Source organism: Acomys minous (assembly GCF_964271855.1).
Source record: "Acomys minous genome assembly, chromosome: 8".
Classification (NCBI taxonomy): Eukaryota; Metazoa; Chordata; class Mammalia; order Rodentia; family Muridae; genus Acomys; species Acomys minous.
Window position 1 is genome coordinate 16,259,152 of NC_140489.1, and position 25,532 is coordinate 16,284,683.

Genomic DNA, 25,532 nt, shown 5'->3' on the forward strand with positions numbered 1-25,532 from the left:
GTGGAGGAATAAGCCCCGGGGGGGAGGGGCGAGGAGGGCGACTCTGGGGTATCGCAATTCTCTTCAAGACTCAGCTGAGTAATGGAGGCGAGGTCCTGAGGTCTTAACTGCCAAGTGAAGGGAGGTCAGGCACATTGCTTTGCTAGGCTAGGCAGAACCTAGTTGGGCACCTGCAGAGCCTGCGGGAAAAGAGGGTGTCCGCGAGGATGGCGCGCAGACAGGGTCAACTTTAGCCAGACCTTAGTATACCACCTTCAAGCAGCCTAGGTATGAACTTGACAGAAGGGCGAGCAGGAGCGGGTTGCCACTGCCACTGGGAGTCCTCAGCCTCTAGGGTGAATAAATAAATTATTAAGCGCCCAATACACAATAGCCTCGCTAGATGGAGACGAGGAATCACTGCAGCGGCTCTGGCGGCCGCGGTAGCGGGGAGCGCGGGCGGGAGCGCAGCCCCGGAGGGAGGCGGGCGAGGCTCTGGCTCCGCTCACGTCTGTTTTCCTTTTTCGTGCATTATTTATTTCGCCTCCGCCCGCGGCCCTGCTGCCGGAGCGGGTGCTCCGGGCCGGCGCCTCTTGCCCGCTGTCTCCCGCGGCAACTCCCCCCCCCCCCTCCCCACGGCACCCCGCGCCCGGGGCAGCCGCGCGGCGCCACCGGGAAGGGCGGGGACCTGGGCGGCAGGGCTGAAGGAGGGCTCGCTCTGCCTGCTCCTGGAGGATCCGTGGATACTTTCCCCGCCCTCTGCCCGGGCAGCCCAACCCCGGCCCCGGGCTCGGAGGTGGCAGCCTTTCCTGGCCCGCGCACCGCCAAGCGCAGTCCGGAGCTCCGTGCGAGCGCGCCGCGTCCCGGGTCCTCAGATCAGCTGCCTTGGAGGCCTAAGCCGCGCGCAAACTTTTGCTCCAGCGCCCCGCGCTTCCTTCACTGCATGTGAAGCCCCCGCGCGCCCGCGCAGCCGCCAGGGTGAGCTTAGAGGCCCCGCCTAGAAGGCGGGGGACTGGGGAGGCGGCTGGCTTTAAATGGGGGCCGGGCCGCCGCTGAGAAACAGAGCTGCCGTGGGGGGCGGGGGGGGAACCCTGACCTCCCTTCTCCGTGTTGACGATCGGTGGGGGTCGTCGCAAGGCAAGGTGGCGTGAGGCATCCGGAGGGGTGCGGGCGGTGATGGGGGCGTGAGGGAAAACCTACGCCTGCCCGGGAGCAGAAACTGGGACTTGAGCAGCAAATGGGGGCGCGCACGGAGGTGTCTGTGTGACCGGGTGCGCAGTGAAGTCCCTGGGGTAGAGATTACACGCAGCGAGTGATTTGGTGGTACTGTGCGTGCAGAGTCAAGGAGTGTGCGGGCGGGAGTCGGTGGCGGTGCACTGGGGTCACAAAGCGTGCGCGCGCAGAATGAGTGGTTCTCGCTGGGTTTGAAGCACACTCTTAGAGTTGTGCATGGTCGTTTCTGGGGCTGTATGAGGTTCAGTAAGTATGTTTGGATGTTTCTGGAGGCGTGTATGAGATCAAGGTGTGCACGCATTATTCTGAGGAGGAGGGGGGAGGGTGTGTGTGCCAGGATAGGGTGTGAGTTCTGGGATGCAAGCAGAGTCCGCAAGTGTGCGCGCTTGAACGAAAAGGAAGGCTTGCTCTGCGCAGGTGCCCCAAAGTGCGGGGCAAGGGAGTCCTCATCACACTGGTATGTGAATTGATGCTACCGTGCCTGCGCAGTGTCCACCTGACTCAAGCCTTGCTGTCTTGACAGTTAGCTCACCAGTGGGCGCCGGGAGCCGAGATGCTACTCCGGGACCTGGTGCTGCGCCCTGGCTGCTGCTGGCCCTCACTACTGCTGCACTGTGCGCTTCACCCACTCTGGGGCTTGGTTCAGGTGAGAAGTGGGATAGAAGCCTTCTGGGAAGGGGGCGGGGTCACTTCAGAGCTCTCCCTACAGCTACCCACTGACTGGAACTGCAGGGGGGGGGGGGCGGGGGGCGGGCAGGAGGGTGCGAGCTTGGGAGAAAAGAAAAACTGGTCAAGTCCAGCATCCTCTGATAAGAAACTTCACAAAGAACCGAGCCTTAGTTGTGGCCTAAGGCTTGCAGGACCGAACTTGACATAGGAAGGCGCTGAGACTTCATGGTGGTCTCTGCTGCAGCTTTTGGGAAAAGAAACGAACTTAAAAAGAAAAAAAGATCCCGCAGTGGTGTTTCCTACGAGAAAAACTTCAAATTAGCTTTCGGATTGTTTTCAACTTGAGGTGGGGGGGGGGGCTGTGTTTCTTGTAAGTAGTGGCCGGGAAGGTGGATGGATCGTTGCCATGGGACCCACCACTCATACAGAAGGTCTGTTAAGACTGCCTGAGTACAAATCCCTCCTCACCTTTGGTCTCCCAGTCTGCAGGGCACCCAGTGACTGCAATTCCTCAAGGCCGAGAGAGGGTTGGATGGGATGGCTCTCTAGCCCAACCCAGAATTCCCATGGACAACGCTGACCTTTACCAGTTGAGTGACTGGACTGACCCTGGGTTTCTCCTTCTTGATGCTGCCAGCTCAGTACTTGTTTGTTTGGTACATTGCCTGGACCAGAGGGAGCCTGCCTAGTAGCTCTCCCTGCTGTTGCTGGGATGTGAGGTGTTAGATCCACTGGGCAGAGGCACCCCTCCCCCTCCCGGCAACTCTGGGCCAAGGCATTTGCTTTCTCTGCTCTGGATAGCCTCTGGCTTATGGCTACTTTGTTTAAACTTGCTCTGTGTCCTCAGCATTCAGGCTTGTCACGTCTCAACACTTGAACCGCTGAGGCTAGGCGCCCCGTGTTCACCAGTCTGTGCGCTCATATGCTTAGTTCTCTGTCACCCCCAAACCCTTTCAGCTAGCATGGAGAGAGCACTGATAACATTGCCCTGTGCTTTAGAGGGATCTAAGGAGAAGAGCAGCTGCCACCTGCCCTACCCTTCAAGGCACCAATGAAACAAAACAACACAAAACGACCCAGTTGTGTTGTGTCCTACAGCCAGGCAGTGTTTACAAAAGCAATTGCGCGTGCGTGCTTCAGATTCCCAAACGCAATACGAGTCAGTTCTCATGAAAACCAATTAGAAAAGAATCCTCCAGTTAAGTAGAATGGGGCAAGGTCTCGGCTTGAAGCGCTGGACAATTAATCTACAAATGACAGGGGCAGAGAAACCGGAGGAAAAGAAGGGGGACTTGGGAATATATAGGTCCGTTTTTTTTAGGCAGAGGGGCTGGGTTCGGGGAGGAGCAGAGAGGAGAGAAGAAGGGAGCATCCAAGCTGGCAAGGCCACGTGTTTCTCTTTAAGTGGCGAGAATAAACCTGTCAAGTCACAGGAGTTTCCCTGGACATAGAGAAGGAGCTCAGAGCCGCCATAGCTTCCACTAGTGTTCTGCCTAAGAACCCCGCGGAGGGTGAAGGAGAGACCTGATGCAACTGTCTTGTGATTAATGGGCCACTTGATGAGGCAAGAAACCTGGGTCCCTCGTGTGGCAGGTTCCTCCCTTGAAATTGGCAGAAGCCTCTGGCTGTGGCAAGTTGCTTAAGCCCAATGGCATTTAAGTTGCCAAAGGTTGGTAGGGTCATTCCTTAATTCCCTCCTCCTTTTAATGTGTCTGGGATGGAGCTTTTGTGATTTAGGGTTCTTCTGAGTTCACTTCAGTTTATTTATTCTTTTTTTCTTACAAGGGAAGAGGATGACAAGCTGGCAGATTTATGAGGTGTGACAGGAGTGTGTCTCATCAAGTTACTGTGGTGCTGGCCCATCTCCTTAAAAGATGCCAGAAGCCATCATCCTTGTGGGCACTTGTCTGAAGCCAGTGCCAGGGAGACAGGCTTGGATCTGGCCTTATGTGTCTCTGTGTGCTGGCATTAAGCTATCCCAGACCCAGTGGAAGCTGAGTCCTCTGTTCAGTTCCCTCAGCATGCATTTTCCAGCAGTGGCATTTACTGGGCACCTCCTGGATGGCAGACTGTGTGTCAAGTGCAAGTGGCTTAGTGGTCCCTGTCCTTGTGTCACTGACAGGGCCGCGCTGGTGACATCAATAAACAAGTGATTGCAGGCGAAAGCTCTCAGGATGAGCAAAAGCTTAGAGCTGGAAAAAGAGTCCAGGGAACCTCCCACTGAGGTGCCACCACAGAGCTGAAGGAGAGGTGAGGGTACATGGGATGGTGAAACGTTTGCCAGAGGTGACAGCCAAGGGCAAGGATGAGGCATGGAAAGACCTGGGCAGAGTAGGAGCAGCAAATCTCCTGGCTGTCTTGAAGCTGAGATTTGATCCTGGGCACAATGGAGAGTCTGAAGTGAGGCATGACGCCATCTCTGACTGCTACTTTAGACATCTCAGATTGTCAACCTAGGTTGGCAGGGAGGATGGATTCTGATCCCAGAGCACAAGACAAGTGGCAAAGAGGCTCACAGTGAGGGACAGGGTCACCATATTGAGTGTATGTAAAAGCTTGATTTCACTGTTAGTGTAAGTATGTTCCATGCAATCCTGGGGGACATTCGTAAGCTGTAGTGCTATTGATTGTTTATCCATTATTCACGTCTAACAAGACAGTTTTCCTAGCAATACTAGGTACCAGGCAGGTGCCACCCAGTAGACATGGATGCTTGGCGCAAGGCAGTAACGAGGCAGGTTCTGGGCATGTTTAGGAGGTACCGTCCACACTAGATGTGAGAGCCGCACAAATTGGCCTTGAGGCCAGCTTCACTCATGTCCTCCAGATATAGGCAAAAGTGCAGCCAAAAGTCTGCCAGAACATTCCACGAATGACCTCCAATCCCTTCCCAATAAAGTCCTTCTCCCCCTCTGCCCACATTTATGTCCCTGTGCTTCCTGACTGTGGATACAATGTGACCGGCCACATCAGCCTCCTGCTGCCAGGCACTTCTCACCGTGTGGACTGCCCCTGGAGCTGTGAGCCAAGCTAAAACCCTCCCATCCTAAAGTTCTGCCCTCAGGGCTTTTTTGTCACAACAAATGAGAAGAGTAGCTAAGACAAGCCCCAGGTGTCCCTAGGCTCTGGGCAGGGGTTAAGTTGGATGCTGGTGGATGCTGGTGGCATTACTTAGGCTGCATGGTCTCTGGTCTCACCCGTTGTATGGCCAATAAACTTCTTATCTATGCCGTCTTCACAAAGGGGGTGACACGGCTTAGCATGTCCCCTGCTCAGGATGACCCCAAGACACCTAGAGTTACATATGGGGGGGCTGACATCATAGAAGAGCAGGGCACTTGCCTTAAAGGGAAAGGTTTGCAAGGTGAAAGGTCAATGGTGAGCAAGGAGGCCCAAGTAAAGCCGGAGGAAGAGCCTGTCCCAGATGGCTGTGTAAGAAAGGCTTCCGAAGGATGAAGAGAAGCCGGCTGGTGGAGGCTAGACTTATCAGTCACAAGCTCATGAAAAACCAACCTATAGGAGACTCTGGGGGTGCCCCAGCTAGGGCCCACCCCTTGGTGAGAAGTACAGCTGGCTCAGACTTGGCCCTTCTGCAAGCGCGGCCTCTTGAACAGTCAGTTGTTCACTTGGGTCTCAGTTGAGCCTTCGCACAAGAGCCTAGGATCCATTGATTTTTTTTTTTTTTTAAATGAAACGAGTTCCTTCGTCTTTTCCTCCTTCAACCTTGAGATCTGGTCCTCGTTTTCTTGCCTGTCCTTTGGTCATATTCAACACTCTTGTAGATCTTCACTCTTACGACCTCTCACAAAAATAGGTCATTGTGTCGGGGCCGAGTCGGACCAATGCGCTCCCCCTGAACTCTCAGGCACTGAGTGTGCCTTGGAGACTGAGAAAGTAATTGCTTTGGCTGGGCGTGCTCAAGCTCGGAGTCTTAGACAGTGCCGATCTAGAGCAAGGCAGGAAGGGGGTGAGGTTTGACGGGGGGGGGGGGGGGGGCAGGGTTTAGGGGGGAGAGGGCTCAGACATATGGTAGAGGGTCTGGCTTGTTTACCTCTGACTCTGACAATTGAATCATGTCAGTACAGGAATGAAGGAAGCCCATCTTCTGAGCACGGACGCTTCCCTTGGGAGGCAGGACTGTTTCTAGGGTCAGAGACGCAGTCAGTGGTCCTTTAAAAATACCAATAGGTGATTTGTAAGAGCCTGTTGGCCTCTTAGATACTAAGGTGGGGGTGTAAATTGGTTCAACCTCTCGTAGCATCCATTATGCATCTGTTGTGTCACCAAGTGCAGCCCTGTGGCCTCTCTCACACAGCAGAGGGACTCTAGGGTCCCCAACCGCGATGGTAGGCTGGAGGAAGGTGCAGGGACATTACGATTCTGGTTTCTATCTTCTTGTATGAAGCCAGAATAACTGAGCAAGTCTCTCGCTGAGGCAACTGGTTGCCCCCAAGTCTTTCCTTCTTGTTTTGAAGTCATCTTTGGGTTCCCAGCTTTACAATCCTCTGCCGATGAAGGGACACTGGCAACGGTCTAACGCACGGTTCTCAGGCTGGCTCTCTCTGGGCTTGACTGGGACACTAAATCAAAACATGCCAGACCCAGCTCCCTTGCAAGTCTCGGTCCACTGGTCCTAGGTAAGACAAAGGCAGGAATGTGTTGGGGTACAGCTAGAGGGGGAAGTTGAGCACAACTTTCTGTGGCTCACTTAAGGAGCCAGAGAGACCCATCCCAGGAAGACCCTGGGCCCAAACCTATAAGACACAGGCTCTGATCCAGGCTTTGCTATTTGCTCATTGAATGGTTGGCTCTCTGAATGTTAGGCTATTCCCTTGGGTGTTAGTTTTTAATAATGAGAGGGAAGCCAAGGTGTAGACGGCCCTGTCCTGCCATGGCTGACAGTCCCGTGGTAAAGACCGGCCAGAGCCAAGTAGTGGAAAGGAGCCCTGGTACCAGGGAACCTCTGAGAAGGGGATTCGGCCTAGCCAGGAAGTGACAGTAGAGCTGAATGGTGGTGGCAAAGTGGGTGAGGTGGGAGAACATTCCAGCCACCAGGACAGGGATGACAGGAGGATGGTAGAGAGAGAGAAGGGTGCATAGAGGCTTGCTGAGGGGGCTGCTTATGCAGGGGCTTGTGGACCATGTGGTCCTCTGAGTAGTAAGGAAGCACTTGGGGGATCACTGGGGGGGGGGGATGGAGGTTGTTTGGAAGATGTGTTCCCCACATACCACTCAACTGCCACACAAAGACCATCAGGGGGTTAGCTACCCTGCCTCTTGGTCACAGGAGATGCAGATAAAGGTCCAGTCAGGTAGGTTTCTCCTCCAAGACGGGCTGGCGGGGGTGGGGGTGGGGGTGGGGGACGGACCCTACCCCAGACAGACACAGAAAGGCTAAAGGAGCTGTGACAAGAAAGGGGAAGGCTTGGTCTGTGTGGCCTTAAGGAAGATAGACATGGGTCTGGGGCTTAATGAAGAAAGCTACCACCCTCTGCGTAGAACCCCCTCGACCCCTGTCTATTCTGCCTGCTTTGGTCTTAGGGAGGAATCCCAAGTGTGGCCTGGAAGGGACCCAGGGCAGGCTCAGTTCAGCTGCTAGTCACCTTGTGGCCTCTTACATCTCCTGGTTGTGTCCGTGCCTGCAGGTGACGCATGCTGAGCCCCAGAAGTCTTGCTCTAAGGTGACTGACAGCTGCCAACAGATCTGCCAGTGCCGACCCCCACCCCCACTGCCCCCTCCCCCTCCACCTCCGCCGCCTCCCAGACTACTCTCTGCCCCAGGTAAGTGAAGACTCATTCATTTGGAAGGAGGGGGCGGGGCGGGGGATGGATGGGTGTTATTTCTATATGTTTTCCTGGGCTGATGAACGAGACAAGACAGAGGACAGCTCTGCCTTCTTTGTAATTTTCCACTGGCCGAGCGGGACTGAAGCCAAGGCCCAACTTTCCCCTGCAGTCTGCAGAACGCTGTTCCCCCAGAATGCTCTTACAAGATGGAGAAAGATGCTTCTCCATTGGTTAATCGGATAAAAGTCAATCTCCATTTGATAAGTGACCTGGCCTGGAATGTTCCGAGGGCCAGATCTTTAAAGGGGGCAGCTGCACGGTACGATCTTCAGTACCCCACCCACACAGTTTTAGTTTTCAATTCTGATGCCTGTTTAAGGAGGCAGTTAGGATAGAACCAAGGAAAGGGTCTGGAAGATGAGATCCATTCTTGTCTTTTGGCCATTTGTACCCAATCTGCTGAAGCCTCTTAGGCTCGCTCGCCTCCTCCCTGGGTGACTGCACTTCTGAGCAATTTAATTGCCTGATCTCACAAACACAGGCGCATGCCTTTAGCCAGAAATGGCCTCAGCCCTGAGTTCTGCACAGTTAAGTCCCCTGCTTACAAGTGGTGATTCCTGGGCTCTCTAGAGGAGATTTTGAGCTGCAGATGGCTCGCTTTAGGTTTGCCCTGTAACATACCTATGATCATGTCTCCACTGAATTAAGTGTGAGTGTGTCTTAAATAACCGCCGGGTATGGTGGCGCATGCCTTTAATCCCAGCACTTGGGAGGCAGTGGTAGGTGGGTCACTGTGAGGTCAAGGCCAGCCTGGTCTACAAAGCGAGTCCAGAACAGCCAAGGCTACACAGAAAAAGAAAGAAAGAAAAAAAAAGAAAGAAAGAAAGAAAGAAAAAAAAAAGAAAGAAAGAAAGAAAGAAAAAAGAAAAAATCTTAAATAACCTTGATGAGGCTCGATCTCTGCCACTCTGCCAGGCTGTGGGTCCAGCCTCTTGGTACCTTGTGGACAATACTGTATACAGGACCATTTTTTACAGTTTGTGTGGATTCTTTCCTTTATATGGGCACCTTGTGACCCCCTACTTCTATGAGTGCAGCCCCAAATAACCTACTGACAGCCTGTCTTGCTTACTTTAGATCTATGAGTCATAGCCTTCGGGGCGGAGCTTAGCCTCGTCTGAGGTCACTCAGATGCAGGTTAGAGTGAAAGCCTGATCCCATCAAGCCCCTCTGGCATCTGCTTCAGCATCCTTCCACATCCCTGGGTGCTTATCCGGAGATACCCCATCCGTCTGTGCTAAGAACTGGCACCGGTCCTTAGAGATGTCACCTGCCTTTCCTGAGACACCCTTCTGCCCAGTGCCTGGCCCCCAGGCCCGTGGCTGGGATCTGATGGCTCCACACATTCAGCCATGGTCCCTTCAACTCCTCTTGTGTTGTTATACACCTGTACTGGACACAGGGGAGGATTATGTGTTCTTCTGTGCCCACTCGGCTCCACAGAGGGCATTGTATCAGCAGCCCACAGGGTGGCCTGTGAGGACATGGAAATCATTTGCTGGGGACACTGGAAATTCCTGAGTGGTTAGGCTAGATGCTACCCTTAAATTTCAAAATAGCCTTCCTGGTGTCTTCAACCTAGCATGGAGGCTGTGTTTCTTCTTGTAAGCAGTGGCCAGGGAGGTGGGTGGATTATTGACGCGTGACCCACGATTGATGCAGAGTCTGCTCTATAAAATAGATGGGATTGTCCTGGGTTGATAAGGAGGTTGCGCAAAGAAGACATCCAAGTAGAAAGTGCAGCATGGATGAAGGCTGGGCAAAAAGCTGGGAGGCAGGACCTGTGAGACACATCTTGGGTATCACAGTCCTTCAGTGGGGTTATCTTAATCCATTTTCTGTTGTTATAAGGCAATACTGGAAACTGGGTAGTTTATAAAGGCAAACGCTTTATGTTGGCTGGGATACCCAACCCTGGGGTGGGGGGCAGCATCTGGTAAGGGCCTTTCTATGTTTCATGCCACAGTGGACCAAAGGACAGACAGGCATGTGCAGATATGGCAGGAATAAAGCCGGCCAGACCAGACTGCTCTGTGGCATTTCTGCTCCTCAGAGAACCCATCTGAAGTCACAAGAAAGACATCAATCCCTCTTTAAGGTGCCACTTCCACATGTCACTCTGTTGGCAGCCAGCCCAGTTTTAACCTGAGTTTTGCTGGGGCAGACGGCATCCAAATCACAGCAGTGTTGAAAAGGGAAGCCATGGGACAGATCTTCTGGGCTGTGGGCCTCCAGGGCCTGGCTGAGCGAGGAAGGCACATCCCATCCTGTGGACCATGGCTCACAGGTTTCCCCACATCTGAACACCATCTCTCACTTGCCTTCCCTTTTCTGTGTATATTCATGCCCGTTTCCATAGAGCTCTTTGTGGAAGCTGTGTAAATGAGAAACCAGGTCCACTTGTATATAAAAGTGCCTGTAGAAACAAAGAGAATGAAAACAAGCCCGTGCTTTAAGACATTGGTCAGAAGGCTTGTAGGAGAGTCAAAAGGAGCATGCTGCGTTGTTGTTGGTGTTGCTATTACGGATTTTGTGTTAGCATCCTGCCACGGTAGCAAAACACCTGAGATAACTACCTTACTAATGAAAAAAGGTTGTCTTTGACTCAGTTTCAGCAGATTCGGCATATGGTTGATTGACCGTGGGCTTTGGATATGGGTATCATTACTCGCACAGTCTACCATGGTGGGGATGGTGGATGATGGAGGAGGCCTGTTTATATTCTGGCAGCCAAGAAGCAAAGGCAGTAAGAAAAGGCCTTGGGTCACAGTATCCCCTTCAAGGTCACAGCCTAATGGCTTGACTTCCTACCAGGCGCCGCCTCCTAAAGGGCCCATCTCTTCTTAATTGCATCACAGACTAGGCACCAAACCTTCAACCCACGGCCCTTGGAGGGCATTCAGGATCCAAACTGTAAGAGCTTTACTGTGAGCAGTGAGTGCTGTCTAAAGTCTATTGTACTGTAGGGACACAGGCCCGTCATTTGGGACACTGCCTGGACAGGGATAAGCCCACGGAAATGCTAGCAGATGAATGGTGTACCGTCTCACACAATGCTTCAGAGACATCCATTTCTTTTAACAATTTGGAGTGCATGTTAGAGTTGATCTGCCAGACAAGACTCCCTTCTCTCTCTCTCTCTCTCTCTCTCTCTCTCTCTCTCTCTCTCTCTCTCTCTCTCTCTCCCTCTCCCTCTCTCTCTCTCCCTCTCCCTCTCTCTCTCTCTCCCCCTCCCTCTCTCTTCCCTCCCTCTCTTCTCTCTCTCTCTCTCTCTCTCTCTCTCTCTCTCTCTCTCTCTCTCTCTCTGTTTCTCCTCTCTCTGTGCGTGCATCTTAAGATTATTTGATATCCAGAGTTCTGTGACACGTGAAGTCAGTCTGGGTGCTGTAGAAAAGGGGTTCGAGGGTAAAGAGGGTGCCATGTGGTAGAAGCAACAAAGCTGAGCTGTGGGCAGGAAGGTGATTCTGCATGAGAAGAGAACAGTACGGCTGAAACAATATCTTGTTATAAGCAGCAAAAATAACTCTTCTGTCTGTAATGGATTTTGACCATAATTGTCTACACAGCGCTCACTGATCCGCTGCCCAGCTACTCACTCTCCTCGTCCCACATCTTTTGTCTTTATTTGTTGGTGTCCCATGAGCTTCATTATGGTTCCTTCTGGAAATGAGGGTGTGAGGTTATTTCCAGGAGTATGGGCAACTTGCCAGTGAAGAAAATGTCTCTTTCTCCCTCAACAAATCTAACGGCCTGTCGGTCCCCAGGGAAGAGTGGGACGTGGTGAATCCCAACCCCTCCTAAACAGAATATTGATGAACCTAGTCTTATTCAGATAATTATAGGTGCTGGGAGTTCCAGAGTGCCACAGCCACGTCATGTTCAGAAGACAGCATCCCATAATACTCCATTCCTTCTTCAAGCTCTCCCATTCTTTCCACACGAGCCTTAGAGGAAGTGACAAAAATGGTTCACCGAGGGCCAAGCATTCAACACTTATTCTCAACGCACTAACAGCTGCCCATAACAAAACAAATGCAAACAAACAAAATTCTCCCGGGGGCATATACATAAATATTAAGAAGGCACTGTGCTGGCACGTTATATCCACTTAGCGAAAATGATAGCAGTAGCTTCCTAATGATGGTCTACAATATGGGCTTTTGACCACGTGTATAGTATCAAACACGATTTCCTTCTGGTGGAGCAAGCCTCAGTTCCAAGCAGAACATGGTTGGTTACCCCTGTAACTGTCATGGCACTATCACAAGAGCTGACAGCTGGAACATCTTGCCTGGCAGGCCACTAGTGTCCACAGCCGAGTGAGACTTTGATGACAATCCGTATGTAGCAATGTAATATGTTTTATTATGGCATTTTCATACATTTGTGTCACGGCACTTTGTTCTTATTATCTCCTTCACACTGTCCTCCCTCATCCTTTTCTTTCTAGACACACTTTCCGGAAGTGACTTACGCAATACAAAAGTTAGAGAGAAAGATGGTAGCTGTTAAGCTCCTGAGTCAGAATGCTGCATCCCGAGGAATCAAATGATTTTCATCTTCATCTCTGGTGATGGTCAGGGAGGGAGGCAGGATGTGAGGAGGGAGGCAGGAAGGCATGGGGCTGACAGGGGCTGATGGGACAGGGAGCAGCTGTCACAGAGGCCCAAGAGCTGGGGAACGTGGGCCTGGGGTAGACAGCACAGGGAGAGAGGCCCATTGGCGCAGACCCCGTGGATGTGGTAATCAGAAGGAATCTAGGTGCTTGCACACTTCCCTCACCATTCAGACAGCACTCAGCCACTTATGGCCTTGTTGCTTGGGTTGACCAGTTTATTCCAGTTTTCCCAGGTCTCTCCTGGTTTTAGGTCCCAGAGTCTCTTGCTGGGGGAAACTGCTTAGCCTTGAGTCCCTGGCAAAGGCAAGGTGATTTAAAAAATTTTTTTTGTTGTTGTTATGTTCATTTGTGTGCGTGTGTGTGTGTGTGTGTGTGTGTGTGTGTGTGTGTGTGTATTTACATGTGGTGCTGGGGACTGCTGCCTTGTATTCTGTAAGGCCCAGATCTGTGCCACTGTCCCAACATCTGTCACTAGGATGCAAAAGGTTCATGAGAAAGAGTGAGTGCATGAGTGAGTGGATGAATGAGTGAACGAGTTGATTTGTTGAGACAATATGTACTCTAGGCTAGCCTCAAATTTGAGCTCCTCCCTCTTGACCTTCTATGTGCTGGGACTACAGACATGCACCGCCATGCCTGGTATGCATGCAATGGAAGGTTCTTGAACAGCATGTTTATTTGCTGGCAACTTGTTTTTCACACTCTGCCCATAACCCTCATACCTGCCCTTGGGACATCATTTTTTGTGCATGTGTGTGTGTGTGTGTGTGTGTGTGTGTGTGTGTGTGTGTAATGTACCATAGGAGTGAGGGGTGGGTGCACGACAGGGTCCTTAGAAGCCTCTGGGAAGGTGTCTTAAGAAGATGCTGGGCCTCATCCCTAGGACCCCTCACTCAGTAGGTCATCATGGGGCCGAACAACCGGAAGTCATTGATCATTCTCTAGGGAGGCTGACTCGCAGTCACAGGAGCACTTTTAGGAGCAGAGTGCTAGAGAATGACAATTTAATCAAAGGGCTTTGGAGGCCTACCAGGCCCTTCTGCTCTGAGATACCAGGCCAGACATACACATTCTCCTGGGGCCGCCATTTTCTTACCTGGGAAGGAACTGCTGTGGAGACTGGAGATTTCTGCAGGCCACGCTGGGTGGAACCCATGCCACCCTAAAGGTGGTGTCACAGGGCTGTGACTCAGAGCATGGCTTTCCTGCCCTCTGATCTTTTCTTTAGCCATGTGAGCTGCTGTGAACCATGACAAGTGAGGCCATCTCTGTCATGCATAAAGTGAACTTGTGGAGAGCCCTGAACCCAGTTACCACTCGGCAAATGGCAGCTAATAAGAAATATGAAGGCTGGGGTGGTGATGTGGTAAAGGTGCTTATTGCTAAGCTTGATAATCTGAGTTTCATCCCAGGGATCCATGAGGCAGAAAGAGAAAATGGCTTCTGCTAGTTCTCCTTTGACCTTCACACATGCATTGTGTTGCATTACACACATACACACACACACACACACACACACACACACACACACACACACACACGATAAAAATGTTTATTAGGGTTAAACTGGGAGTGATGATTTACACCTGTACGATTTCAGCCGCCAGGAGGCAGAGGCAGCAGGAGGACCAGAAGTCCAAGGTCGTTCTTGATCATACAGTGAGTTCAAAGCCAGCCTGGGCTATAGAAGACTCTGTCACAAAAAGAAATGACTAAGGCTGACAGTTTTAGTAGTCATAGGCCACTAACCATCAGATTGTCAAGGGCCTAAGTAGGATTCTGGAACCTGGCTGAGAATGAACTTGGGACGGAGTGGACTCAACAGCTGGATAAATTCCACGGAAAGGGGGCTCTGATACTTCCACTCACACCCTTCTTAGGAATGTCCCTTCCAGCCTATGATCCTCAGAGTCAAGTGGGGCCCCTAACCACCGCCCCCAATGATGGTATTCTAGAAGACATGACGGGGTGCAACCACAATACTCAGGCAAAGCCGACGGCAGCCACCAGAACTGAGGACCTGGTCTTGCTTTGTAAATGCCAGCTGTGGCCTGTTGTCCCTGCCTGTGACTCGGATCACCCAGGCCATGGCAGGAAGAACTGTGTACCAGCCCTCAAGGAAGAGCATATTCACCCCTATGTGAGACAACGGGCTTCAAGGCAGACAGGCCAGAAATAGCTGTGGCAGAGCCGAGGCATCAGCTGGTATGTCCACAGAGCCCAAGGACTTCAAAGCTCTGGGCTAGATTTTTATTTCTGCATTTTTTAAAAAAATTCTTTCAAAAATCAGAAGAGAGGTTAAGTGACTCCCCAAAGGCCACGCAGTGGTGATGGAGCTGTGAGTAGGGTCACTTGGGTCCCCCAGGAGCCAAGATTCCAATTAAGCTGTGAAAGTTCTGGAGTATTTTATTTTTGAGGAGGGTCTCACATTGTAGGCAAGGTTGCCTAGAACTGTAGATCCTCCCAATCTTCCTAGAAATGAACTTGCAGACTTGTACCACCATGCTTGGCTAGAATGCTCCCCCTGCCCCCCCCCCCAACACACACTCTGAACAGTAGAAAGAAACCAATATTTAGTCCCTGGTCCTGCAGGCAGGAACTCTGTGAACCCTCAGACACTCCTTTGTAATAGGTGGCATTGTCCTCACTCTCTCTGAAAAGACCAGAGCTTCTGAAAGGGCGAGTTACTTGTACCAGGCTGCCCAGCTGGAAGGGCCAGCCTGCCTCTGAGGAGTTCACATGGGCTCATACAGATCTCACCTCACGCCAGCCCTGTTCTGGTTTCACATGGCTACAGAACAAGCTGCCTCAATAGATGACCCACAGATGGGTTGTCTCCGCCCCCTCCCAGATGAAGAGGTCAACTGTATCCCACCAGGCTGTTCTCCCTGTGCGCCTTTTATGAAGTTGTTAGCTAACTGCCTGGAGCTGGGTCATTCCAAGCACTTTCTCTCTCGTATCTGGCAGTTGATACTGCCTTTGGCCATTTGTTGGCCAGGTCCTCAGCTGAGTCGTCCTCTGGAATCCCTTGCACATGACGTCGCCGTGTGGTCTGGGTCTTCTCACAACATGGAGGCCAGGTAGCAAGGTTGTAAGGCAGGCAAGGAAGCTACAACTGTTTTGAAGGCGGGCCTGAGAAAGCCAGGCAACACTGTGCCTATCGTGGTCTGCTCCGTAGAATCAAGTAGCCAGAGCTGGCTCATCAGATCTTGACCTTTAATGAGGAGGGTGTGTGTGTGTGTGTGTGTGTGTGTGTGTGTGTGTGTGTGTGTGTGTGTGTGTGTGTTGCTTTTGAAGTGCTGGAAAAGAAACTCAGGGCCTTACACACCTAGCTACATCCCAAGCCCTTAGGTTTTTTTGTTTTGTTTTGCCTCGCCTTTAACTCTCTGTAGCCCAGGCTATCCTCAAACCATGCTTTGCCTGCCTCAGCCTCCCTAGTGCTTGCATTACAGACATGTGACAGCATGGCTATGCTTGGTGGCTATGCTGTTCTTAAGCCACATGCACATACAGGCTCATGATCCTTGGTCTTTCCTTTTCCTTCGTAGACTCATCCCAGCTTTTAAGTACGTAGTTGATTGACTAGTGCTTGGATCCTGGCCTAGATATGCACAATTGCTGAGTTTCTTGCTGGGCCCTTAGTGACAATTCCAGCTCTTCAGGCCATGTCAGACACCCGTGGTTCCCAATAGTTTATTTTCCAGTATAATTGGGGGCTTTCTGTGGATTGGGAACAGGCTGGGTTCAGAGAATGCAGTGACCCTGACAGAAATGCCCTCCGCAGTCATGGCGTTCACAGTTTACTGTGTTTATGCATGGGATGGGGAGAGGAGATGTGATAGATAGATAGATAGATAGATGGATGGATAGATAGATGGATAGATAGATAGATAGATAGATAGATGGATAGATAGATAGATAGATAGATAGATAGATAGATAGATAGATAGATAGAAGAGGCATGGTACAGGAAAATGGAAGATAGGGTGTGCTGTGCTCTGTCTGAAGAGGTTCTGGGATGGCCACTGACACTAGTGGGCTATGTGTAAGCCGAGGGCCCACTAAAGGAGACTAGAAAGCTGAGGAGGAAGACGGGAGGGAAAACATTCTTATCAGAGGGAACAGCCTGTGCAAGGTCCTCATGCTAGCTGAAAAGTGTGGAAAACGGGAGGAGCCTTAGAGTCAAGGGGGTATTGTAATACAGGGGGCACTAGGAGTCTCCACAAAGCATCAGAAGCCAGAAAAGGAGCTTGGATTTTATCTAAATGCAGCAGGGAGCCTGAAGAGCAGAAGTTCTGGACCCTTCCACCCAGACATGGATATTTACATTACAACTCATAACAGCAGCAAGACTGCAGGTATGAAGTATCAACAAAGATAATTTTATGGTTGGAGTTGACCACAACACAAGGTATCAAAGGGCCACAGCATTAGGAAGGTTGAGAACTACCTCCCTGGAGAGTGAGGCCTCACATCTGCTTTGCAGAGACTGGTCCCGTGGAAGGGAGTAAGGGAGGAGAGGAGAGGAGAGGTCAGGGCTCAGTGACAAGGCTGGCACTGTGTTCAGCCAGAGATGGTGGTGACGGTAGCTGGACGAGGCTAGGGGCAGGTGCGAGATGCTGAACTAACTTAGTCTGATTTGGGGCCATTCTAGAAGATCCAGGGCTACTGGGCCTGAGGAGAGAGGGATGCAGGGATGCTGCTAGGCCTGGGGAGAGAGGGATGCAGGGATGCTATTGGGCCTGAGGAGAGAGGGATGCAGGGATGCTGCTGGGCCTGAGGAGAGAGGGATGCAGGGATGTTGCTGGGCCTGAGGAGAGAAGGATGCAGAGATGCTGCTGGGCCCAAGGAGAGAGAGATGCAGGGATGCTATTGGGCCCGAGGAGAGAGGGATTCAGGGATGCTGCTAGGCCCAAGGAGTCACTGAGTGGAGGATGCCACGTTCTGCATCTGCTCCTTGTTTGTCATTTCACAGTGACAAAGATCAGGTGGGGTCAAGATGGAGCGGTGACCCATTATCCCTCCCCTGTGTTTTAACTGCTTCCATCCTAAGCATTGAATTCCTTGGCATTGATCAGGGGTAGCACCACTGATCCTCTAAAAGGCAAAGGTTCTGGTCACATCCTCCTGGGTGGTGATGCATGTGAGTGGGACATGGCCTGCCTGCCTTGGGTTAACAAAGCTGATGGACACAGCGGGTAAAGTCTCCATCACTTTGCCTTCCCCAGGGGATGCCAGACCTCAATGGAGGTCCATAGATGCTACTGACCTTACCCTTGGTGGGACGTGGTGTGGCTATCAGAGACACTCAGAGACTGCACAACTTTGAAAGCATCATGCTTCCTACTCTGTACTGATGCAGAGTTGGCCTATGCAAGGGCTGTAAAGTTGGATTCCTGGGAATTTTCTCTTGCTGGAGGCACTGTTTTCATCTTGTCACTGATCTGCATTCTTGGTCTTTGAGGCGGGACCTGGAGGCCAACTGGCCTCTGGCTCTCTATAGCTGTATCTCGGTCACCCCGTCTCTCTGGGTTCCTGTTTTCTCAATCTAAAAGTAGTCGTGGAAGATAAAAAACCATGAACGAGGGCCTGGCACTGCCACCCCCCCCAGGTGAATGGCCCACTGTCCATAAGTAGAGTTTTCGCAAATGTGAATCTTTCTTTAGCAAATTCCTTATATGGGTCAGACTTTATTCTTCCATCCGTAAAGTGGGTCAACTCTCACATTCTACGCTACGCTCAACCCAGGGCATCCAGGTATGGTGCGGCACCCAGACAAGGATCTAAGATCTTTAACGGCCTCCAAGGTTTGTGGTTATTAAGTTATTTTTTTATTGAATTTTTTCCATAGTCAATAAAAGAATTATCTCATTAATTTACATGTAACAAATAAGAAAATATTAAACAGTTCTGTGTACATTAATTTACTCATAAGGTGGTTAGTCTCAGTTTGTCTAGATTTAGAATCACCCAGGAGACACACCTCTGGGCATGTGTGTGGGTGCATTTCCAGAGGTTTAACTGAAGAGTGTACGGGTGGCACTGCCCAATGGGCTGACGTTCTGGGCTGAGGAACAAGGAGGAAATGAGCTGAGCGCTGGCGCTCATCTTTCCCTCTGCTTCCTGACTGTGTCCCTAATGTGACCAGCCGTGTTGTGCTCCTCCTGCGAACCCCCCTTCCCTACAGTGATGGCATACCACTAAACCAGAAGCCCAAACAGACCCTCCCTTCCTTAAATGCTTCTTGGTACATGTGTGCAAGCACAGGGAAAGCCGCTGAGCTTTGGTCCTTGGTTTGTTGAACATATATTTATCAGAGTCTGTGCCCATGCAGGGGCTCTGCCTCCAGGGGACTGCCTGAACCCCAACTGCCTGAGCCTGGCCTCTCACTCACATCACACCAGCTTTACAAAACATCCTGATCCCATCCTGCCGGGGCTAGTTATAAAGCCACGCAGGTGACTCATGTGAGTCAAGGTAAAGGCACAAAGTAGGGCGGCATCTACTCTTGAGAGGAAAAGATGGGTGTGGTGGGATTGGACCACTTTGCCTCTGTCTCTGGCCTTGGGGACATCGTTGTTCTGGTTGGTAGAGTCTGCCTAAGTTCAGCTAAGTTCAGCTAAGCCGTTGCTGGTGTCTGGGAGCTCTTTTCTACTTCCCAGCCGGGAGCCTCTGTTGCAGAGCACCGTTTAGCTCATTCTTTCCGGGTCCACTTTTCTTCCACCGCTTTCTCTCCAGCTATTGCTGGAATCATGTGACTCTGAGCAAGTCACCTCGCTTGGCTGACTTCAACTTCCCGATGTGAAACGGGAACACACCTGCTGCTAGATGGTGACAAATCGCTGTGAAGATGAGGGAGCTAGTGAGTTGTGCTAATTCTTGTGGCAGCTGTTTGTTTCTTCACATGTATGTATGTGTGTACACATGTGAGTGGCTTTGCACGTATGTGCTTGTGCTATACTTATGGAGGCCAGAGGACAACCTCAGGTGGTATCGGTGTTGGGGTTTCTCTCTGGGCTGGAGCCACTGATTATGCTATGTGGGCTAGCGAGCAAGCCTCAGGGGACCCGCGCATCTCTGTGTCCTCGGTGCTAGGATGATGAGTGTGCACCACATGGTTTGACCTTTTGTAATAATGTAGGTGACCACTTTCAAGTCCTTGTGTGGCAAGCTCTTTACCAGCTGAGCTGTCCTCTGTCCAATGTCGATTTCTGCCCAATGGTCTATGCTTGCTGAGCCCTCCCCCCTTCAGGCCCTTCTCTCTTTTTGGTGCAACTGTCACTGTCACTGCTTGGAAGGTCTTGCCAATATTGCAGACATGAGCTGTGGCATTCAGATGATGCGTCAAGCCTCATATCCACGCTGCGCATCACTGGGCCCAAGGACTGAGCTCATCATTTCTTCTTTGTTTCTTCCTTGCCCTTACCCACTGAGGTCTAGTCACTGGGCAGTGACAAACATAGGTCAGCGTGATCCTCCTCCTTAATCAGGTTGTTCCTTACATCTCCTTAGCTTCTTCTATGGGTCCCAGAGCCTGAGGAACCATCTGCACTGAGGCCAGAAGACTGGCTGGCTCACTGATTTCTTCTGTTCAGCTCTCAGTTGGGAAAACAGACTTGAGATTTCTGCCAGGGTTCCTATTGCATGTAGATGGACCCGGCCCTCTTTTTCTTGAGACCTGACGCCACCCTATAATCTGTTTATCTGTTGAACCTCATGTGCCATACTCCCACACCACACTCTGCAGTGTCTTTGAGGTATCAAACCTGTGCCAAGGTGGTGTGTTGTTTTTGCTGTGGCATCCCCTCTGGAGGGGGAAGGAGACGTGGCCTTGGATCTGAAGTAGCAATCCTTCAGATCACCTGTCCCTGACACCCCAGTAGTAAGAGCCTAGCTGGCTAGCATCATATCACCAGAGCATCTTTTGGTCCCTCTCTCTCCTAGCAAACCTGACCCCAAAAGGACACATATTCAGAAAGGCAAGCAACCCTCTCAAAGTTACCACCAGAGAGGTACCTGGGACCAAACCCCAGGTCTCTCAAGTCTGGAACTTTCCCAAGCGCAATAGACATCAGGTACTGGCACCAAGTGTGCCTCTTATTTTCACTCAACTCCCAGGTCCGTTGCCTTCCCAGCTTAGCCCCAAGACAGCTTAGCCCCAAGAAGCATCTTCTATGAATGATTGGAGCAGGCATTGCAAATGCTTCTCTTAGAACCTGTAGCAACTGTGGCTAAGAAAACGGCCCAGGCGTGTGGAGGGAAACACGTGGTCCCAGATGCAAATGACTGCTAACATCTGATGTTATCTGCTTTGTTCTATGTTCCGTTTTATGTCCTCATCCTCAATGTTATGTTACAAACAAAGGCAAATTAGACTCCAGTCAATTAGAAAACCTTGCTTAGGAAGGGTGCCGGGAGCTGACTTTCACGGGTGGCTAAGATGCAGCATGGGGTGCTGGGAAGCAAGGGGTGCTACAGTTGGAAACTTGGGTGCTGACTGGGTTTCCCAAAATGACTGATAAGTGAGAGAGGAGATGCGTGAAGGGATGTGAGTAAAGCAAGAACGCATCTGCTTGCAACCTTCAGGCCATTCCCATGGCTTCATAGATGCTGCAAGCTAGGACTTGCACTCTGCTGCCCAGCACCAGTGATTTGGAGCCAGGTGACACATCACAGCTGCAAGGCCCTCCCCTTTACGTGGACTTCATTAGTACTCACAGGGCAGTTGGGAGAGTCAAGATGGCGCTTAGGATGGCACCTATCGTGGGGGATGTGGGAAGGGGTCCTGTTGGTATGTCGGCTCTTTAATATTATTACAAAATTCAACTAGGATGCCCCATTTATGTCCAGAACAAAGCCACTAATTTAGATATTGAGTGTCTACTCCGATCCCTAGGTTCAGGGACTGTTTTGTACATCTTTTTTCCCCGGTGGTGGTACTGGGCTTGACACATAGCAAGTGCATGTCTGGTGTTCACATAAATGCCTAAGTGACAGGACAATGAAGACAGAGGGAGGTTCGCCCAGGAGAGAGGAGCCAACAGGGTACTTGGGTTTGGTCAGATCCTGCTTGCCACCTGCTAGCAGTTCCTGGGATCTTGTCCCACTTAGATTTCTCCAGAAACAGGTGCTGAGCAAGGAGTCAAACACAAACGGCCACTTGGAAGTGATCTCAGGAAACGCCTGCAGGGAGGGGGGCGATGAGAAGGGAAAGGACTGTAGCCAGGCGTGGTGGATGTTACCTCTGACCCTGGAGCTCAGGGCAAGAGACTGGAGCCTGAGAGCCTCTAGCTTGGTGGTATTGCAGGGGGAGTCAGGGGCCCTAGTAACTAGCCACAGCTGGTCAAAAGGAGCATCACTTTCCAGGGCAGAGAGGGAACATGTACCAGAAGCATCTTCCATGAACGATTGCCTTCTTCCAGGACCACCATGGCTGACCTTGCCCCCCAGTCAAAATCAATGGGTCTGTACCTTCTGAGGTCCTATCATGAACCCACACCACTCTCTTCTACACAGAGAAAGCACGAGGGTCCTGGGGAGATGGCTCCACCAGGAAAGCACAGAAGGACCCAAGTTTTATTTCTAGAACCCACATTGGGGGGAAAAATCAGGGCATACATTTATGTGCATGCACCTGCACGAATGTACACACCCACCTTCACATATCACACACACACACACACACACACACACACATGCACACACACATCGCTTATGTCACATTTATGTGACAAACATTTCTAGAGTTCTGAGCATGCCAAGTACTACAGTGCGGCCACTGGCTAAGGACTCCACGGGGAAGGCTCATGGCATTCTGTTTTATCTTGGGTGACGTTTGAGGTGGCCATGACAGTGGATGGAGGCCGAATATGAAGAAACCGAAGGCTCCTTACTCCAGGGTCAGCCGGAACAAAGGCGGTTGGCAGGAGTAGGTCAGCTGGAGGAGCCATCAGAGGAACAGGGAAAGGAGAATAAGTCTCAAATAAGGGCTGGCATGGTAGGGGTTAGGGGTGCTTCAGCAGTGATGGGCCAGGGAATAGAGAGAACACAGCCTGGGTTGCAGGGGCTGAAGGCAAAGCTCAGAGAGGAAGTGGTGGACCAGGGCTCAGAACCGCAGCCCAGCCAGGCAGGGGTTGGGAAACGGCTTGAAAAGTTGCCTGACCAGCTACTGTGGGGAGGGGAGAAGAACTCTTAGGCTGTGGTGATGGGCGTGACCAGGCAGGTGCCCCTTGAACAGGAGCAGGGTGACAACAGAAATCTAAGCTCCAGGTTTGTCACGGAGCCTTGAAGGTGCCTGAGTATAAAGCTGAGGCAGATGCCCCTGCTTTCACTATGGATGAGGCTGTGGGTGCCATTCACAGTGGGACAGGAACCACAGAGGTGACTGAGGGGAGGACAGAGAGGCAGGAGAGGGGGTGAAGACAGAGCTGGGGGTTCACAAGGACCAGGAGCCTGGAGGATGAGTCTGAGGAATGCACTAAGCACATGGAGGAGAGGCCGGAAGCATGCAGGAGTGGAGTATGGAAGTTCTTGCTAGAGGAGCAACAAGGCGTGTGTACCCTGTCCTTTATGGAGTCATCCTCAGTCACCTGAACTCAGAGAATCTGAACACTGAATGGTGTGGAACGAAGGAGAGGGAGAAATCTGGGGACAAACAAGTGGGTGTTTCCACTCAGGGGCCAGCCTTTGAAGTCAGTCAGTGACGGAAGCCCGCAGAATCCAGACAGAGACTTCTAGGAGAAGGCATGGGAGATGGGAGAGATGCCCTTGGCCCCGGGGAGATGTACTGCCCTAGATGGGAAAAGCATACATCAAAGGAAAGAGAGGCAGCAGGGGTGAGGTCAGGACCACTCAAGGCCCCCACGGATGTTCCATCCGGTCAGCATTCTTACAGACACGTGCTAATGAGCTTCTAAGGTTAGGCCCCCAAAGGAGCCCGAGGGAGGACATTTGGTAGCAAGCCAGCTTTCACTCATTCAAACATTTTATTAAACATAATAAAACTTCAGAACTCAGAATATCCTCTAGGACAAAAACGGATGCAGAACTGACATTCTGGCAGGGGATAGAGACCAGAAGCAATCAGTGTGCTAATCCTTTGAGCCAGACTGTGGCAGGTGTGCTACAGAAAGCAAGGGCTGTGGTGTGTGTGAGGGGGTGCTGGCTGGGGCTGGCCGGGTCACTAGGAAGAGAAGATACTGTCTGAGAGAAAGCTCAGAGAGGGACTGGAGAGAGTACTGTCGCTAGAGAGGGCAGCCAGGGCTGAACCTCGAGCCTGGAGGCTCATCAGAGCAGCTGAACAGCAGCCTAAGGTCCTGTGGGCATGAATCAAAGTGAGAACTGAGGGCTGGAGAGAGGCAGAGGAAGTGGGGTCCATGGCCACACTATGAGGGTGTGGGGACGGTGCCCAAGGAGAACATTCTCTTACGTGCGCCCAGTGGCATCCCTCAAGCTGCTGTGCTGCAGGTAAGATGGGCTGAATCAGGAAGACCTGTCAGAAGCTGTTGTGGTGATCCAGGGGAGAGGGGATGGCCCTGGCACCAAGTGATGCCAGCAGGGTTCAAATTCTAGACAGCAGCCCACTGTATGTACTTTTCAGGGAAAAAAAAAAAGGTACCGATGGGTAGCATCCTGGGGAAAGACAGGGACAGGACAAGGAGCAGAGAGAGGAGCTGCAATCAACGAAAGGGGATGTCAGGGTGGTCCAAGATGGTGCGGCCAAATCAAACAAGCCAGTTCTACCACAGGGTGAACTAAGCAGCCTGTATGTGACCTGGAGATGGCACAGTCAAAAGGGGGAAGTAGCTTCCACACCATCTAGGTGGGGACCCCAAGTGAGGCTGAGAATCTGTCACCACTGTTAAATGCTGGGATTGGGTGGCACAGTCTGGCTCTCCTCAGCCGCATCCCTGGGGCCAAAGGACCAGCATCTGCAGAACTTTCTTTCAGGCCTGGCCTAGGACAGGGCCTCGTGTCACCTCAGAAGTTAGTAGTTTCTGAGGACGCAGAAGAGATGTCAAGAATGCCTTGCGTCAGTTTCTTCTCTCTCCAGACACCCTACAAGGAGAGAGAAAAGAGGCTTATTGGACTCAGAGTGTGAGGGGATACAGCCTGTCATGGCAGAATGCCACCTCAGGACTGTAAAGCAGCTGTCAAGAAGCAGAGAGACATAAATGTCAGTGCTTGGCTCATCTTTCATGACGGTTCTGGACCCCAGCCCACGAGATGATACTGCCCCATTTAGGGTGGGTCTAGCCTCTGCAAACCTCTCTAGAGATGCCTTTCTAGACATACCCAGATGTATGTTTCCATGGTGATCCTGAGTCCAGTCAAGGTGACAGGGAGGATGCCCCACCACAACCCGTAAGCACCATAGCCAGGGTTTATTCTAAAGTAAGCCAACAGCGAAGAATAGAAGGAAGATAATGACAAGGCAGGAGGCAGGGGATCAGTGAGGGGGGTCGTCAGGCTCAGGGTGCTCTGAGGCAAGAAGGCACCCGATTTCCACTAAGGCTGGGGAGAGGAAGGCAAGGGACCATCATAAACCCCAATTCTTTAAGTTTTCTTGGTCAAGTTCCAAATGAAAGTAAAATCTGGTGAGGGTCACTTTCATCTATTTTTCCCCATCCACTGAACATTTACTGTGGGCCAGATGCTGAGTACGAGGTGGGGGTCTAGGAGGCTGAAACAGAGGGTCAGAATGGAGATTATGAGGAGAGAGGGCCTTAGCTTCAAGTGAGGGCCAAGGAACATCTCCAAGTGGGCTGGTCTTGAGCATGCCAGGCAGAGGGAGATATATGCAAAAACCCTGGAATGGAGCAGCCACAGGTTATGGGAAACTCACGGGTCACGCCACTGGGCACTGTAAGCCGTGAGAGAGAGTGGTCATGGGAGAAGATGGCCCGGAGTGAGACAGGCGAGGCTAGCACCAACCCGTTCAGGATCCACAAAGCATAGTTCACATCGCACAAGCCGGGTCCTCTTGAGAGTACTGGAGCACCATAAAGAGATTCTGGCCCACGAGGTTGACAAGAAGGGACATGCTTTGTTAGATGGCATTGACAGTGTGTGGAACGTGGGTTGGAGCGGGGTCAGCATGAGGCTGGTTGAGAAGTTACCACTTTGTCCAGGTGGTAGCCCAGAGCTGGACTCGGATGACTCAGAGCAAAGTGACAGTTCCCAGACG

The 25,532-nt window shown here is 51.6% G+C and overlaps 1 protein-coding gene across 5 annotated transcripts in view; it reads left to right on the forward strand.

Moving 5' to 3' along the window:
- Positions 1 to 327: 327 nt before the first annotated feature.
- PRIMA1 (proline rich membrane anchor 1) overlaps positions 328 to 25,532 on the forward strand; it is a 52,305-nt gene continuing 27,100 nt past the window's right edge. For 2 of the 5 annotated variants that reach the window (XR_014780927.1, XR_014780928.1), the window contains exons 1-3: positions 328 to 957; positions 1,736 to 1,858; positions 7,527 to 7,662. Coding sequence is in view for 3 of the 5 variants with exons in the window: in XM_084791760.1 (XP_084647886.1) it covers positions 1,766 to 1,858; positions 7,527 to 7,662 (229 nt within the window). In the remaining 2 variants the exon portion in view is untranslated. The other 3 variants (XM_084791760.1, XM_084791761.1, XM_084791762.1) reach the window with 3 other exon arrangements.